Source organism: Oncorhynchus tshawytscha, linkage group LG03, assembly GCF_018296145.1.
Source record: "Oncorhynchus tshawytscha isolate Ot180627B linkage group LG03, Otsh_v2.0, whole genome shotgun sequence".
Classification (NCBI taxonomy): domain Eukaryota; kingdom Metazoa; phylum Chordata; class Actinopteri; order Salmoniformes; family Salmonidae; genus Oncorhynchus; species Oncorhynchus tshawytscha.
The window spans coordinates 49,121,638-49,139,753 of NC_056431.1; the positions used below are offsets into that span (position 1 = coordinate 49,121,638).

General features: G+C 42.1%; 1 protein-coding gene across 5 annotated transcripts in view; it reads right to left on the reverse strand.

Moving 5' to 3' along the window:
- The window catches only part of LOC112237888 (NEDD8-conjugating enzyme UBE2F), a 94,303-nt gene that overhangs the window by 38,101 nt on the left and 38,086 nt on the right, over positions 1-18,116 (reverse strand). For all 5 annotated transcript variants that reach the window (XM_024406485.2, XM_024406499.2, XM_024406492.2 and 2 more), the window contains 3 exons: positions 3,658-3,725; positions 1,401-1,471; positions 766-823 (listed from right to left, as the gene is read on the reverse strand). In XM_024406485.2, the coding sequence (XP_024262253.1) occupies positions 766-823; positions 1,401-1,471; positions 3,658-3,725 (197 nt within the window). The remainder of the gene's footprint in view (positions 1-765; positions 824-1,400; positions 1,472-3,657; positions 3,726-18,116) is intronic.

Consider the following 18,116-nt stretch of genomic DNA (forward strand, 5'->3'; position numbering starts at 1 on the left):
ATGACGTTTTGACAAGGGATCTTAAATCTATCTGGAAATGGAAAGCAAGTTCAATGCATAGCACATGTTCAACATCAAGGCTCTCGGGTCAAGCACGATCCATTTATCAAAGGAAAACCATTGGGGTTTTCAAGCAAGGAGCCCTGCTTCATAGTGAGCCAACTCCCTCAGGAGCAATACCTGTTAGCAGCAGACCACCACCACAGAGTAGAAAAAGTTTAGCAAAGTTCACCAGGTCAAACCGAGAGAGATTTATCCTACATTCTCAGTTTTGCAGTCTACCAACTGGAAATTAGGGCTAATGGCATTAAACTCTCACACAATTGAAAGTGCCCTCCTTTCAAGAGAAGACTGTGTTCTTTCAGTAGTAGAGATGAGAAAGTCAGGTGGGAAATAGAATGTCATGGTTACTGCTTAGTTTACAGAACACACTGTGCTTGTTGAGATCTTAGAAAGAACCTGAAGAAGCAGGTAAGGGATTTTGAAAGCGCTTCGCAATCGCTACTTCCACAATGAATGGCAATTTCCACTCCTTGCATACTTTTATGACATACAAAGCTCCTTTTAGACCAGGGCTCCCATGTTCTCCTCCCCCTGCAGCAGTGTCCATCTCCCTCTCAGAGCAGGGGTAGGAGGGTGAACGGTGCTTTAAAGATCCACTACTAGTTTAAGAGTGGAGGCGTTGGGACCACAGAGGTTCATTAAGATGGTCACTGATATCAGTCTGAGCTATAGGTGCTGGTGATACAGTGATTAGAGACTCACCTTTAATGTTCTCGTAGGGGCCCAGCCAGTGCCGTCGATAGAGTGCTCCCGCAACAAACTGGGAAAATAGAAACCAGAAGAAATCAAAATCTCCATCATCAAGTCGGAAATCACAATATAGAAATAGCCTACTACTACAGTCAGACCTGTACCCCCATGACAATTCTCACCTGTGATATTTATTGCTCTGTAAATGATTGGACATCCCAAAAGAAAGTCAGCCAGCCAGGCATCTTAAAATATCTGCTTTTCTTGACCTTTCATGTGCTGATGACTAGATGTCAGTTTGTTATCATAAAGAGATGTATTTTTACAGCAGCACTCTTGTTGTATGGTCATTAGCTGCTCTCCAAGGTTCTGAGAATAACTAGAGACTAGTCAGACATCAAATCTGCCTGTAAATGTTTTCCTCTCTCCAGCCCCAGCATATATATATATATATATATATCACACACACACACACAAAACTGCTTGACCACTGACAAAACTGCTTGACCACTGCTGGGGCTCCTGTGTCCACTAACCACACTTTGGAATCTGTCCATGTAGTCCACTTCTGAATCACCATCCTTTAAATACACACACAGAGGATGAAAGCCAATCAGTGTTTGGCAATGTGAGAAAGAGTTCATTACCTCAAACAGATCTCCCCCGTCTCAGCGATGTTGGGGTGCCATATTCTGGTCTGACATTTCACTTTGGGAGGCTGGGGAGAGAAACATGGAACAGATTAGTATTAATCTCGTCCACCAGCCAGCTCTCTCTTGAGCCTGAGGAAAAGGTTAAGACCCATTTTATCACAAGGTTTGATTGGGACAGTATGGAATACTGCCTGAGGAAAACCAACCTCCACACAAAGCACAGCAGAGCTCAGGAGGAGACATACTTTCATATGGTGCTGAGAATCTTCAAAAGAAACCCTTGTATATTTTCTCCCCCAGACTGAACCAAACATGAAAACAAAAACAAACAAGACAAACGCCACAAAAAAAAAGCAGTGCCTTCTTCTTTAACATTGTTTATTTGATCATACATCAGCCTTAGACCTCATTAGTGCTCCTCAAAACTGTGAGAAGAGGGTGGCACCGTGAGAGATAAATACATCGTTATACACACACAGTATAGAGAGAGAAATAGAAGCCGTCAGTCTGCAATAGTTCTTCAAAGAGGCTTCTAGAAGACAGAGTCCTAGGCAATTTGATAAGAGGACAACACCACTTTGGAAGTGTTTGGGCTCACAACGGACTTTACTTTTCTTAAAATACCACTCTCTGCTCCAGTCAATTTCCAAAATCTTGCCTTTTTTTTAACCGTGCACAATGATATATTCCATGAGAGACATTGAATGAAATAACTTGCTAAATCACAACTTTTACTCCATCTTGTTTTTGTTCATCTTATGTTAGGTTGTCAAGCCTGTGAGAAAGGCAAGGGCCTCGGGAACATTAAGCCACTACTTTTCCCTAAAGCAGCCGTTGCCCATTTTCTAACGAAGGTGAACTAGATAGGGAAAGATTCATGAAAAAGTGACCAGTTGGCTATGCCAATACTCTGAGATGACAATAACTAAGTCCTGTGATGTGCAGTGCAAACGTTTCGTCTGAAGTCCCAAAATGGAATTGAGATGACCAGAATTGAATGCTAATGAGGCCAGTCCTGGCTAAGAGCCCGTCCTTAAAATGCCGACCCTACTGTCATCTTACACCATTATCAAACTCCTCAGTTGACCACCTTACAACAACCTGAGAAGGCTTAGAATAACCAGTCAAATTCATTATTAAAGGCTGGGATCAAGTCATTTCAAAATTCATAAATAATATATCGATTGAAAATATTTGTTTAAAACTGTGGCCCAGTTTGCTAGAATGGTCAGATGTGTTGAGTATCTAGGGGCTAGGCCTAAAAAATACAAATAAAACTCATGCTCTTTATGAGTCTCTTTCAGGCCGTTTATGAGCTCTCATAAAAGGCAGGTAAATCCATACAAAGCCTTTACTGCCTGTCTAATTAGCCTCCATTAAGATAAAGCACAGAGCACAGCGTCTTTGTATAAACAGGCTGCAAATTCACCATTAAGATAAAGCACAAAGCGTAAGGTCTTCAATAGAAACAGGCTGTAAAGCACAGAGCGAAAGTTTTTGGAATAAACAGGCTGTAAATTCAAAGCCTGGACTGTTCCTGATGACACACAGGAGTGTGTGCGTGCGTGCATGCGTGTTTGTGTATTAAGACGAGCAGTGTGGAGGTGAGATAAAACGGCATCCAGGATGGATGGGTGGCATAAAAACAAGGAAGAGAATGGAGGGATGGAGGGAAAACTAAAGGCTGAGACTGTTCTGTGTTGGGCTGTAACTCACCCTGCATCCCTGCCACCTACAACTCCATGCCAGGCCGTTTACCGAGAGGACCTGTACTCACTTTCTCCTGATGGAGCTGTGGACGGGAGGAAAACTGGGAGAGTGTAAATTACCCACAGTGCTGCACAGCACCAGGGTTTAATCTCCACAGAACTTTTGCGTTAAATCCAAAAGAGAACCCTATTGACAAGGGCTTTGCTCAAAAGGTGGTGCACTATGTTGGGAATAGGGTGCCATTTCAGACACAGCCCTGGTATGTATTGGCCATGGGGACATTCAAATGGGAGGGAGGATCGGAATGATTTCATGATCCTGAGCTGTCCTAACTTAGGTGGACTGTATGATTGTAAGGCCTCTGGTGTGTGTGTGCGGGTGTTATTAAACTAAGAATTAGCCATGGAAATGGAAACCACTAAACGGAGAGTCCTCCTCTGCATCCCTCATCACCTGTTCTCAGTAGCACCTCAATCGGACCCCACACCACGCACGCACAAACACATAAACACACCATTTCTAATGAGACATGACCACTTACCACCATGTTGTAAGCTTCAGGGACGTTTATTTCAAACTGGAATTTTCCACTCTGATAGTAGCCTTCATCTGCAGATGAAGAGAGCGAGAGAAATAGGGAGCGAGAGAGAGACAAAGGGAGAGAATGAGAAAGAGAGAGAACGAGAGAGAAAGAAGAGGAGAGAGAGTGAGAGATACAGTGAGCAGCAGCAGTTTAGCCGGTGGAATTCCCAGCAGTCTCCTGGGGGACCTGTGTTGTCTATCAGCAGGAAGATTTCATGGCGGGGCCAGGCTCAAGTTACTCTAGTCTAACGCACTGGTCGAGCAACCATGTCCCAGTAATGAGCTGTTCTCTAGGCACGGTCTCCAGCATACAGGGTTGTCTTAAGAGGTCAATAATTGGGATGACATCCAATAAAATCCTGTGTGATCCTGAGCCATGATGGACCTGTGATTGAGAGATGGCTATAAAACCAGAGCTGTTCCCTCCCTCCCTAACCCTGATCCGACCTGAGCGGAAGGAAACGGACTGCTAGGTCTAATTAGCAGCAGCTTGACACCAGACACACATTACAAATCAGCATTGGAACCCTTCTGAGAAAACACAGGTTCTGCTCTGTTAAACACATCTTAAGCCCTTAAAAAATATTAGCCACTTGCTTTAACGACTTTTAATATGTTGTGCAGCCTATTATTAGTGCACACATGCACAGGCACACACACACTGGCTAGGCTATATGGCTTTCAGAATGTGTACAACCTTACGGAGGATAAATAAATCATTGTGAAATAACAGAGCAATCTACCTGGATAATAAAGCATCGACCAATGGAACATCTTCAAACCTGGAAGTGTCTCAACCTAAACAGTTTTCTAAAAAGCGATAATTGACCCATAATTTCAGGTTAAGGCAGATTTCCCTGAAATTTCTGTGGGATATGGAGGTTGGCTGGTTCACAAACAACTTCAGGCACTGTGAAATCATCAGGTCTGACCCCATCACCCGTATCACCAAAGTATGGCTGATGAGTCAGAGCCAGTAGGCGTAGAGAGCAGAGACACTGACTGGGGAGTCCGAGCCAAAAAGAAGCAGCTGCATCGCCAGGCCATCTCCTGGCAGAAGTAGCCAGTGTGCTGCAGGCATGACGGCTAGAGAGCCCTCCTCAAGCTGCACTGGCACATGGGTACAAGGGGTAATAAAGTGCAGTAGTGCACAAATGGCACAGCAAAGATGCCAGAAGTGAACGGGGTCCAGGGCCATGTTCCTTTCCAGATGACACTCCCACACACCAGTAGAAGCCTACCAGATGCCTCCACTGAAGATTCCATGCAGTCAAAGATAGTAGATAAGAGCTTTTTTTTAATGACACTTGGATGTTGTGAAATGCTCTTACATGTTTGGCAACAATGTATTCGTTCGATTCCTTATATTAGCATCTACAGAGAGAGGGACTTGCTTGATATAAAATAAAACCAACCTACACTGTTGCATTTCACAGAGCGCTGAATCATCTTTGTGAACACTGAATGCCATAACTTTTCCATGTCCAGCTATTCCACAGCCTTGATACCGTTGGCCCTGCTCCTTCAAACCTATTTCACTGAGATGTAGGGTGGGTGCAGCAGAACCAGAGGGATCGGAAGCCCTGAACGAGTGATCAGCCCCCAAAGCCTATTACATTTCTACAGCCTGGACCACTATCAGGAGAATAGACTGTCTACTGAGCCTGTGGAGCATAAAGGACCATGCTATAAAGTCTATCTGAAAGCCGATCTAGTCTCTCGCAGCACGCATGCACGCACAGGCAAACACACACCGTTCCAACGTTTTCCCTCCTGCTCACCTCACAGGGGTAGGCTATTAGGGGGCGGTCTTCTGACGTAATCCCACTTTCTATATCCAGTCCCCACACCGATCAGACATCTTCACACAGCTCAGGATTGATGGAGAGATCGATTTCCACGCACTATTTTAACACGGCGAGAACACAGATGTGTACAGATACGACTGTGTAAAGAACCCCTCCTTACCTTTACACCTTTAGGTTGACACCAAGCTACACATTCCAGCACATTTTCTCAGTCATCTCACAGAGGTTAAAAAGTCAATCCAATTCCTGGCCCTTAAGGTGTGATGTCTGCATTTCCCTTGCAAATTTAGGACAATATTCTCATCTGCCTATTTAGCATAGGGTTGAATAATGACAGACAAAATGCTGTGAGAATGAGGATGGCACAGATGCAGGCCAGGGGATATTAATACAGTGGTCTTTTCTCTGCCCTCTCCATGCCTACTGTGTCCTAATAACTGCAGAGGGTTCTCACTGAAGGAATATTTAGGGCTCCTATCTCACACACCATATTTCTTTGGGTAGTCAGAGCAGGACGCTTAGCCTCACCTACCAGATGGGGATCTCTCTGTGCGTTAAGTAGAACAGGTCAATTATTACACCGTTTTTGAGCACCGTGAGTTAGCATTTAGAAGAGTAAAAATGTGTCACCCAAAGTACTTCTGAATACATTTTTTACGAGGCAGAAATCTAGCCTAGGTTTGAAGTAGGCTAAAGTGTGGATTTGGACCATGAATGGTGTAGCAATGCAGGATCATACCATGGCCCAGGTATATCATCTTCAGATTATGTCCATGTTTGACTAGCAGCTGAGATTAGTGCCAGCCAGTATGACTAACATAATGGAAAAACAACAACCAAGACGTTCCAGATGTGACCCACAATGCTCTCTGTCCACCAGGACGTCGAGGACAAACCAGCCATCTACTGTCACAAGCTAGATATATAGTGTATTCGGAAAGTATTCAGACCCCTTCAAGTTTTCCAAATTCTGTTACGTTAGAGCCTTATTCTAAAATGGATTCAATTGTGTCTTTTTTTCCCTCAATCTACACAACACCCCATAATTCAAAAGCAAAAACAGGTTTTTAGAAAATGTTGCAAATTTATACAAAAAAACCCTGAAATATCACATTTACATAAGTATTCAGAACCTTTCCTCAGTACTTTGTTGAAGCATCTTTGTCAGTGATTACAGCCTCAAGTCTTCTTAGGTATGACGCTGCAGATCCTCTCAAGCTCTGTCAGGCTGGATTGGGAGCGTTGCTGCACAGCTATTTTCAGGTATCTCCAGAGATGATCAAATGGGTTCAAGTCCGGGCTCTGGTTGGCCCACTCAAGGACATTGAGACTTGTCCCGAAGCCACTCCTGCGTCATCTTGGCTGTGTGTTTAGTGTCGTTGTCCTGTTGGAAAGTGAACCTTCACCCCAGTTTGAGGTCCTGAGCACTCTGGAGCAGGTTTTTAAATCAAGGATCTTTCTGTACTTTGCTCCTTCCATCTTTCCCCTCGATCCTGACTAGTCTCCCAGTCCCTGCCGCTGAAAAACATCCCCACAGCATGCTTCACCGTAGGGATGGTGCCAGGTTTCCTCCAGACGTGACTCTTGACATTCAGGCCAAAGAGTTCAATGTTGGTTTCATCAGACCAGAGTATCGTGTTTCTCATGGTCTAAGGTGCCTTTTGGCAAACTCCAAGAAGCTGTCCTGTGCCTTTTACTGAGGAGTGGCTTCTGTCTATACACTACTGATTGGTGGAGTGCTGCAGAGATGGTGTTCCTTCTGGAAGGTGCGCTCATCACCAAAGAGGAACTCTGGAGCTCCTTCAGAGTGACCATCGGGTTCTTGGTTACCTCCCTGACCAAGGCCCTTCAATGCTGCAGAAATGTTTTGATACCCTTCCCCAGATCTGTGCCACGACACCATCCGGTCTCGGAGCTCTACGGACAATTCCTTTGACATCGTGGCTTGGTTTTTGCTTTGACATGCACTGTCAACTGTGGGACCTTATATAGACAGATGTGCCTTTCCAGATCATGTCCAATTAATATAATTTACATCAGGTGGACTCCAATCAAGTTGTAGAAACCTCTCAAGGATGATCAATGGAAACAGGATGCACCGGAGCTCAATTAAGAGTCTCATAGCAAAGGGTCTGGATACTTATGTAAATAAGGTATCTGTTTTAGCACAATTTGCATACAATTCTGAAACCCTGTTTTCACTATGTCATTATGGGGTATTGCATGTAGATCAATGAGGATTTTTTTAAATGTAATACATTTTAGAATAAGGCTGTAACATAAACAAAATGTGGAAAAAGTCAAGGGGTCTGAATAATTCCTGAATGCACTGTAACTTTAGTGGCAGTGCGGTACCTAATCAGGCAACACAAAGGGCCTTCATTCATTATGGACGTGTGTAAACGGAGAGAAACTGTCTCGTGGCTAATAGTAAAATAGGATGAATTAGTAATGGTGGGCACAAGGATTACCAGTCTTTCCATCAGGGGTTAGGCCAGGGACAAGACTAACTATCCAGAGCAATCATATTCTTCCGGTTTAAAAATAGCTAGATATGGCAACAGGCTGCATAGAGCAACAGCTGTTGAGAGGAAAAGACTGATACTGAGGCCGTTGAAGAACTCATTTATCTTGTGGACTACTAAAAGATCATTCCAGAGGAGCTATCCACACAGCAACAGTTGGTGATAGGCTAAATCTCCTAAACATATAATATCACAATAAAGAATAGCCTAATATTACCATTAATATTATCTTTACAAAGGAGATATAGGCCTAGTCTAATATTCATGTTAGGCAGGCATTCCTGTACGGCAGCATTGTCAACAGAGACAAAAGCCTATCGATAAATTATTTTTAACACCCCAAACTCAAAATGCCAGCCTTTTGTTGCAATTTATTTTAGAATTTTTGGGGATATTCAAAATAACTACTAACTGCTGTCTTTCGGATGGGACGTTAAACGGGTGTCCTGACTCTCTGAGGTCATTAAAGATCCCATGACACTTATCGTAAGAGTAGGGGTGTTAACCCCGGTGTCCTGGCTAAATTCCCAATCTGGCCCTCAAACCATCCCGGTCACCTAATAATACTCAGTTTACAATTGGCTCATTCATCCCCCTCCTCTCCCCTGTAACTATTCCCCAGGTTGTTGCTGCAAATGAGAATGTGTTCTCAGTCAACTTACCTGGTAAAATAACAGATTTAAAAATATAATTTTTTTTAAACTTAAATGAGTAGGTGTGTCCAAACTTCTGACTGGTCGTTCTTATCGGTCTATAGGATAATTTGCATAATTGTGTGGACTTAAATTGGGGCATGTACAGTATATTCATTATGCATCTTATTTATAACACGCGTACAGCACACAGTCTTTGAGAGGAAAATCTGTCAGACAGCGCGAGAGCTGCTGTTACAAACATCGAAAACATAGGCAATGGAAGGCAGACTTCATCAGTGCATCACACACGACTTTACAATGAGCTGGAGGCAGTACGCATTTTGAAAACATCAAAACAAATCAAACATTTATTTGTCACTTATGCCGAATACAGGTGTAGACTTTTCCGTGAAATGCATACTTACAAGTCCTTAACGCACAATGCAGTTAAAGAGTTAAGAAAATATTGACCAAATAAACCAAAGTAAAAAATTATAAAAAAGTAACACAATAACGAGGCTATATACAGGGGGTACTGGTACCAATGTAAATAGTTCGGGTGGCCATTTGATTAATTGTTCAGCAGTCTGAAGGCTTGGGGGTAGAAGCTGTTAAGGAGACTTTCGGTCCTAGACTTGGCGCTCTGGGACCGCTTGCTGTACGGTAGCAGAGAAAACAGTCTAGGACTAGGGTGACTGAAGTCTTTGACCATTTTTTGGGCTTTCCTCTAACATCACCTAGTGTATAGGTCCTGGATGGCAGGAAGCTTGGCCCCAGGCACTACCCTCTGTAGCGCCTTAGCAGTTGCCATACCAGGCAGTGATGCAACCGGTCAGGATGCTCTCGATGGTGCAGTTGTAGAATATTTTCAGTCTCCTCTGAGGGGGAAAAGGTATTGTCGTGCCCTTTTCACGACTGTCTTGGTGCGTTTGGACCATGATAGTTCGTTGGTGATGTGGACACCAAGGAACTTGAAACTCTCGACCCATTCCACTACAGCCCCACCGATGTTAATGGGGGACTGTTCAGCCCGCCTTTTCCTGTAATCGACGACCAGCTCCTTTGTATAGGTCACATTGAGGGAGAGGTTGAGGTCAGAGACTGCCAGGTCTGTCTCAATCTTGTCGGTAAATCAGGCCTACCACTGTTGTGTCGTCAGCAAACTTAATTATGGTGTTCGAGTCGTGTTTGGCCACGCAATCGTAGATGAACAGGGAGTACAGGAGGGAACTAAGCGCCCCTGAGGGGCCCCAGTGTTGAGGATCAGAGTGGCAGATGTGTTATTGCCTACCCTTACCCCCTGGGGGTGGCTCGTCAGAAAGTCCAGGATCCAGTTGCAGAGGGAGGTGTTTAGTCCCAAGGTCCTTAGCTTAGTGATGAGTGTTGTGGGCACTATGGTGTTGAATGCTGAGCTAAAGTCAATGAACAGCACTCTCACATAGGTGTTCCTTTTGTCCAGGTGGGAAAGGGCAATGTGGAGTGTGATTGAGTCATCTGTGGATGTGTTGGGGAGGTATGCGAATTGGAGTGGGTCTAGGGTATCCGGGATTATGCCATTGATGTGAGCCATGACCAGCCTTTTGGTAATCATTTAGGCAGGTTACCTTCACTTTCTTGGGCACAGGTACTATTGTGGTCTGCTTGTAACATGTAGGTATTACAGACTTGGTCAGGGAGAGGTTGAAAAAGTCAGCGAAGACACTTGCCAGTTGGTCTGCGCATGCTTTGAGTACACGTCCTGGTAATCCGTCTGAGTTGCTTCCGTCCACTGCTTTGTCACTATTCCAGATATTTGTGTTGTTAGCTAGCTAGCTAGCTTTGAACGCTAGCAACTAAGCTAGCAACGGCTGATACCTACAGTGCCTTCAGAAAGTACTGACACGCCTACACTTTCTCCACATTTTGTTGTGTTACCGCCTGAATTTAAAATGGATTAAATTGAGATTTTGTCACTGGCCTATGCACACTACCCGATTATGTCAAAGTGGAATTATTTTTTTCAAAAGTCAACAAGTATTCAACCACTTTGTTAGGGCAAGACTAAATAAGTTCAGGAGTAAACATTTGCTTAACAAGTCACATGCGGGGCACTCTTTGTGCAATAATAGAGTTTAATATTATTTTTGTATTACTTCATCTCTGTACCCCACACATGCAATTATCTGTAAGGTCCCTCAGTCAAGCAGTGAATTTCAAACACAGACTCAACCAAAGACCAGGGAGGCTTTCCAATGCTTTGCAAACAATAATTGCAAATCAATTATCTCCTTCTATATCCCAGCTTACTTGAAAGATAACCTTTGTTGTTTTGGATCAAGCAGATAATAGCCTAAGCAAGTCTCCCAAAATATCTGTCTAGCACCTCTTCGTCTTCAATGCTGATCGATACTGACGTAACCATGTGGAGAGCTCATACAGAAGCACTGTACCAGTAGAGGAAATCTGGCATGTGCTCCATGTATAGCACTTTGCGACATCTGTTGATGTAGAAAGGGCTTTAAAAATACATTTGATTGATGTTTGAAACTAATTTGTGAAACGTTTTCCCCTCTTCCCCTCTCTCCTGTGGACTTTGCTTCAAGGCGAAAAGCCTCAGTCAATAGCCTTCATCAAAAACTTCTCGTTTCCCCAGCCTCCCTCCTCAGAGACTGAATGTTTACTGGACTTCAGTCAATCAGCAAGCCAGCCTTGTATTCACCCTTCCTAAGGTTGCAAAGTTACCGGTAATTTACCAAAGATAATGTTAATTTTTTGTAATTAACAGAAAATCTTTAGCAATCTATTGTAACTTTGGTAATTTATACATGAATAACTTTTAAAAATGTAAAATGCACTGAGTGTACCAAACATTAAGAACACCATCCTACTATTGACTTGCACCCCCCCCTCTCCCTTTCAAGGTGAATCTCAGACCAACTAAATTAAAAACAGAGAGCCAATGAATATCATTCTGACAGAAAATAGTAATGGTTGAATAACAGCAACAAAGAGGTGACCCACTGATGGAAACATGGGGAAATCGTGAAATCTTGAACGAATTGTGAACAAGAACCTTATGGCGTGGAGAGGTTTAATGATGCATCACATCTGGTACTAGCCTATAGATCAGAGGTACTCAACTCCTATTTTAGTAGGTCAGGTTACACACATTTTCTAGGTGGTAAAGGTCCGGATGGATATGTCATTTATCGGCATAGTAATAAATCTCCCACCTCGCAAACCACGTGACCCAAAGAGTTCCACACGCCACTCTTACTGGCAGAAATAAACATTTTCAGTTAAGTTCAATTGTACACATTTTGCTTTGGGCGGAGTGAAAATGTTGCAGATTTAAAGCGAATTTCCTACAATTCTACACATTTGGCCATGTTTCGTGTGTGTTCATATGATACCTGAGCGACTCAACACAATTAGAAAATTGTGGATTTAGATCCACTACATGATCAAAAGTATGTCATTCCAAAATCATGGGCATTAATATGGAGTTGGTCCCCCCTTTGTTGCTACAACAGCCTCCACTCTTCTGGGAAGGTCTTCCACTAGATGTCGGAACACTGCTGCAGGGACTTGCTTCCATTCAGCCACAGTAGCGAGGTCGGGCACTTATGTTGAGCGATTAGGCCTTGCTAGCACTCAACGTTCCAATTCATCCCAAAGGTGTTCGATGGGGTTGAGGTCATGGCTCTGTGCAGGCTAGTCAAGATCTTCCACACCAGTCTCGACAAAGCATTTCTGTATGGACCTCACTTTGTGCATGGGGGCATTTTCATGCTGAAACAGGATGATGTAAGATGGTGCCGATACACATGGAAGCTCTGCTTCTAAGCAACTTTGCAGTATTTTGTTATTTCTTACATTTTTAAACCACAATGCGTTTTGTGTTACTACATACAGCCGGAAATAACTTTTGGATATCAGGGCAGTGGTAACTTACCAGCATTCCGACTTTCCCAAATTGGATCCTTTGTTCGTTCCCCCAAAGGCAATCAAACTTATCCCAGTGGCTGCTCAAAGACCCTCAGAGGTTCCTCCTTTAAAAGTTGTGAGCTTACACTGCGGGACTTACACGAGGTACCCAGCGTCACGGATTCATTGCTCCAGACCACCACAAGAGGGAGTTACAGCTCTCATTATGCATTTGGGTCCCAAGGTTTATATATGACCAATCATATCGAGTGGTTCCAATGACAAATTTGACGTGGGCCAGCCATCCCTGGTGACTTCAGCAAAGATGGCTGACAAAACATTACGGGGAAACAAATTTAAGTAATTATACCATCATAACGAGACAAGCAAAAAGTGCATATTTGAGAGGAATATGTTAGTTAATGTAGAGACAAACAATTGTGCATATTTTGTTATAAAGTTAGTTTATGAAAATGGCTATTTAGCCATATCCAATACCAGGTGTATCAAACTCATTCATTATAGCAAGCAGGGAGCAGATTTTGAACCCTTAACATTCTAGCCCGAAGTCCAGCATGCTATCGACTGTGCCCAAATCTATTAACTTGGGTTGGGGCCGATTGTGGCTAAAAACACTTATCTATTGGAATCTTTAACGTGTGGAAAGGGGAAAAATTATTATTAGTTTTTCACAAGCAAAGCAGGATGGGCTATTAGCTGAACAAGACTATTCAACCTTTACTAAAGAATTGTCTAATAGCCGAGCTAGGTGTGAACCCACCCCCCAATTTTCAACAAATCATTTTCAGGACTATCTAGAAAAAACAGCGGAGATGCACAATAGGTTTCTAAGAAGAGGCTATTCACTGGATGATGCTCTTAATTTGGCATTGGGGAAAAACACGAGATTAACTGCTACAAAAAAGACCCACTAAAGCCAAAGAACACTACGTAATGTTCACAACCACATATACTTTGAACTTGCAAAAGGTGGGAGATAAGGTCAAGAAAAACCAGCATGTTGAATTTACGCAATAAATTGGTCCATGCCAACTACCAGCCACAAAAGAAAATCAGCCAGAATGTTTTGGGATTTTAACCCTCCAGACATTTCATAAAAGGTCTTAATGATGAAATGCCTATATATGTTATAAATTTGAACATGAATTATGCCCCCATTTCAGATTACTCTGACTTTTTTCTTACACTGTACCCAATGATTTATGAAAACTTGCTTGGTAGGTCGATGTCTTCATTGTGGTTTTACAGACGTGTTTAATACGTTTTATGTACACACTTTATTTGAATATTTATGAAATGCATATAAGTATATTCGGTAGCACTTATTTGTTTCTCCTTTGCTTTTAACACCTTTTGATGCATGGAATGGATGTGGGTGTGGCTCGGTCTACATAAGGGTGCACATGTTTTTTTTTTACTCACAAAAGCTCTGACAAAGACCATGAGGCTGATACGTAAAGCTTATTAAAGATCATTGACATGATCAAGAGCAGTGTGCGGGTTCCTTTCTTTTCCTCATCTTATCCGGCTGTTGCCATGCACCTGCAAAAAAGATAGATGTGCGAGTGCCTTTTGAATTTACAAAAAACAAGAGGGCTTAATTGGAGTCTATTTCTTCGGAGCCAAGACCTATATAAAATAACTTAACTGGCTGACGCTTAACAGCCTAATAGAACTAGGGTTTATTACATTTTTTATTAGACCTACTTACAATTGCAACTGGTCAAAAATGTAGCATCCTACATAACAATCATTTAAAGATTATAACTCAAATTTAAAAAATGTAACTAAAAAGCGCACATTTGTAATTCCCAAACTCTAAAAGTCATTGGAAAGGTAGATACAAATTGTGTGTGACATTGGAGTTACAATGATTTCTAGTAGCAGGACAGACTTTTTATAGCCTGGCTACTGTTGTGAGAATCCCTCAACTTGCAATGTATTCGATGCTTAAGTACTCTAAAGTGTTACATATCCTCTTAGTGCTAGGGGGCAGTATTTTCATTTTTGGGAAAAACGTTCCTGTTTTAAACGGGATATTTTGTCAGGAAAAGATGCTAAAATAAACTTTCGATAGAAAATACTCTAACATCTCCAAAACTGTAAAGATATTGTCTGTGAGTATAACAGAACTGATGTTGCAGGCCTGAGAAAAATCTAATCCGGAAGTGCCCCAGGTTTTGAAAGCGCTGCGTTCCAATGACTCCCTATTCGTCTGTGAATGTACCATCAACGAGCTTACGCTTTCTACGTATTCCCCAAGGTGTCTACAGGATTGTGATGTAGTTTTACGCACTTCTGTTGAAGAATAGCCGTAGGCGGCCACATTGCGTAAGTGGTCACATGGTGGCTCCGAGAGAGATTCTCACGTAAAATACAGAGGTAGCCATTACTCCAATCGGTCCTAGTGAAAAACGAATTGTCCCAATGGATATATTATCGAATAGACATTAGAAAAACACCTTGAGGATGGATTCTAAACTACGTTTGCCATGTTTCTGTCGATATTATGGAGCTAATTTGGAATATTTTTCGGCGTTGTGGTGACCGCAATTTCCGGGCGATTTCTCAGCCAAATGTGAAGAACAAACGGAGCTGTTTCGCCTACAAAAATAATCTTTGGCTATCTACCTGGGAGTCTCGTGAGTGAAAACATCCGAAGTTCAAAGGTAAACGATTTAATCTGATTGCTTTTCTGATTTCTGTGACAAGGTTGCCTGCTGCTAGCAAGGCATAATGCTATGCTAGGCTATCGATAAACTTACATAAATGCTTGTCTAGCGTTGGCTGTAAAGCATATTTTGAAAATCTGAGATGACAGGGTGATTAACAAAAGGCTAAGCTGTGTCCCAATATATTTCATTTGTGATTTTCATGAATAGGAATATTTATGTCCGTTGCGTTATGCTAATTAGTTTCAGGCGATGATTACGCTCCCGCATGCGGGTTTGGGAGTCATTAGAGGATATCTAACTCAAAACAGCGTTTCTTCATCAACATCTTTATGCTTTAGTTAATATTTCTGTAGCAATTTTGAGCAAATTGCTCAAGGGCCATGGTTGACTCGTTACAGCAAGTACCAGTCAAAATTTTGGACATACAGTGCCTTGCGAAAGTATTCGGCCCCCTTGAACTTTGCGACCTTTTGCCACATTTCAGGCTTCAAACAAAGATATAAAACTGTATTTTTTTGTGAAGAATCAACAAGTGGGACACAATCATGAAGTGGAACGACATTTATTGGATATTTCAAACTTTTTTTAACAAATCAAAAACTGAAAAATTATACTTTGTAGCGCCACCTTTTGCTGCGATTACAGCTGTAAGTCGCTTGGGGTATGTCTCTATCAGTTTTGCACATCGAGAGACTGAAAGTTTTTCCCATTCCTCCTTGCAAAACAGCTCGAGCTCAGTGAGGTTGGATGGAGAGCATTTGTGAACAGCAGTTTTCAGTTCTTTCCACAGATTCTCGATTGGATTCAGGTCTGGAATTTGACTTGGCCATTCTAACACCTGGATATGTTTATTTTTGAACCATTCCATTGTAGATTTTGCTTTATGTTTTGGATCATTGTCTTGTTGGAAGACAAATCTCCGTCCCAGTCTCAGGTCTTTTGCAGACTCCATCAGGTTTTCTTCCAGAATGGTCCTGTATTTGGCTCCATCCATCTTCCAATCAATTTTAACCATCTTCCCTGTCCCTGCTGAAGAAAAGCAGGCCCAAACCATGATGCTGCCACCACCATGTTTGATAGTGGGGATGGTGCGTTCAGGGTGATGAGCTGTGTTGCTTTTACGCCAAACATAACGTTTTGCATTGTTGCCAAAAAGTTCAATTTTGGTATCATCTGACCAGAGCACCTTCTTCCACATGTTTGGTGTGTCTCCCAGGTGGCTTGTGGCAAACTTTAAATGACACTTTTTATGGATATCTTTAAGAAATGGCTTTCTTCTTGTCACTCTTCCATAAAGGCCAGATTTGTGCAATATACGACTGATTGTTGTCCTATGGACAGAGTCTCCCACCTCAGCTGTAGATCTCTGCAGTTCATCCAGAGTGATCATGGGCCTCTTGGCTGCATCTCTGATCAGTCTTCTCCTTGTATGAGCTGAAAGTTTAGAGGGTTGGCCAGGTCTTGGTAGATTTGCAGTGGTCTGATACTCCTTCCATTTCAATATTATCGCTTGCACAGTGCTCCTTGGGATGTTTAAAGCTTGGGAATTCTTTTTGTATCCAAATCCTGCTTTAAACTTCTTCACAAAAGTATGTCGGACCTGCCTGGTGTGTTCCTTGTTCTTCATGATGCTCTCTGCGTTTTTAACGGACCTCTGAGACTATCACAGTGCAGGTGCATTTATACGGACACTTGATTACACACAGGTGGATTGTATTTATCATCATTAGTCATTTAGGTCATCATTGGATCATTCAGAGATCCTCAATGAACTTCTGGAGAGAGTTTGCTGCACTGAAAGTAAAGGGGCTGAATAATTTTGCACGCCCAATTTTTCAGTTTTTGATTTGTTAAAAAAGTTTGAAATATCAAATAAATGTCGTTCCACTTCATGATTGTGTCCCACTTGTTGTTGATTCTTCACAAAAAAATACAGTTTTATATCTTTATGTTTGAAGCCTGAAATGTGGCAAAAGGTCAAAGTTCAAGGGGGCCGAATACTTTCGCAAGGCACTGTACCTACTCATTCCAAGATTTTTCTATATTTTTACTATTTTCTACATTGTAGAAAAATAGTGAAAACATCACAAATACAAAATAACACATATGGAATCAGTTAAGAACAAATTCCTATTTACAAGGACAGCCTACTCCTTTCTCCCCGACGGGGATTTGAACCCTGGTCTCCTGCGCTGCTCTCCCTTATGTAAGGAATTAGGCACTTTCCCATGTTTACTACAGTATGTATTGTAGACTGCACAGTAGCCTAATAAACAAATGAACACATTTCATTAATAAAATAATGATGAAAAAATACTGCATTTCAAAATACAGATGTTGATTTAGTTATGGATCCATAACAAATTACTATGGGAATAAATATCACTGACCTACAGAAATATTGGAACAAACCGCCATATTTTCCATTCCATTTCGTTTTTCATGTAGTAGAAACACCATAATATTATTCTAATTAATTAAGCAAGTACCAGTCAAAACTTGGGACACACCTACTCATTCCAGGATTTTTCACTATTTTCTACATTGTAGAATAACAGTGAAAACATCACAACTATGAAATAGCATAAATGGAATCATTTAGGAACAAAGACAGCCTACTCCTTCCTCCCCGTCAAATGGTCTCCCATGCACAGGACACAGGGATTCTTTAGCTAAATAGCTCAGTACTGTACTGCCTACCGTCACATTGTACAGTGCCATATTTTCTGTTCCATTCTAACAGAAACCCAGAGGATTTTTCGTTTTTCATGGAATAGAAACACCATAATATTAATCTAATTAATTAAGCAAGTACCAGTCAAAAGTTTGGACACATCTACTCATTCCA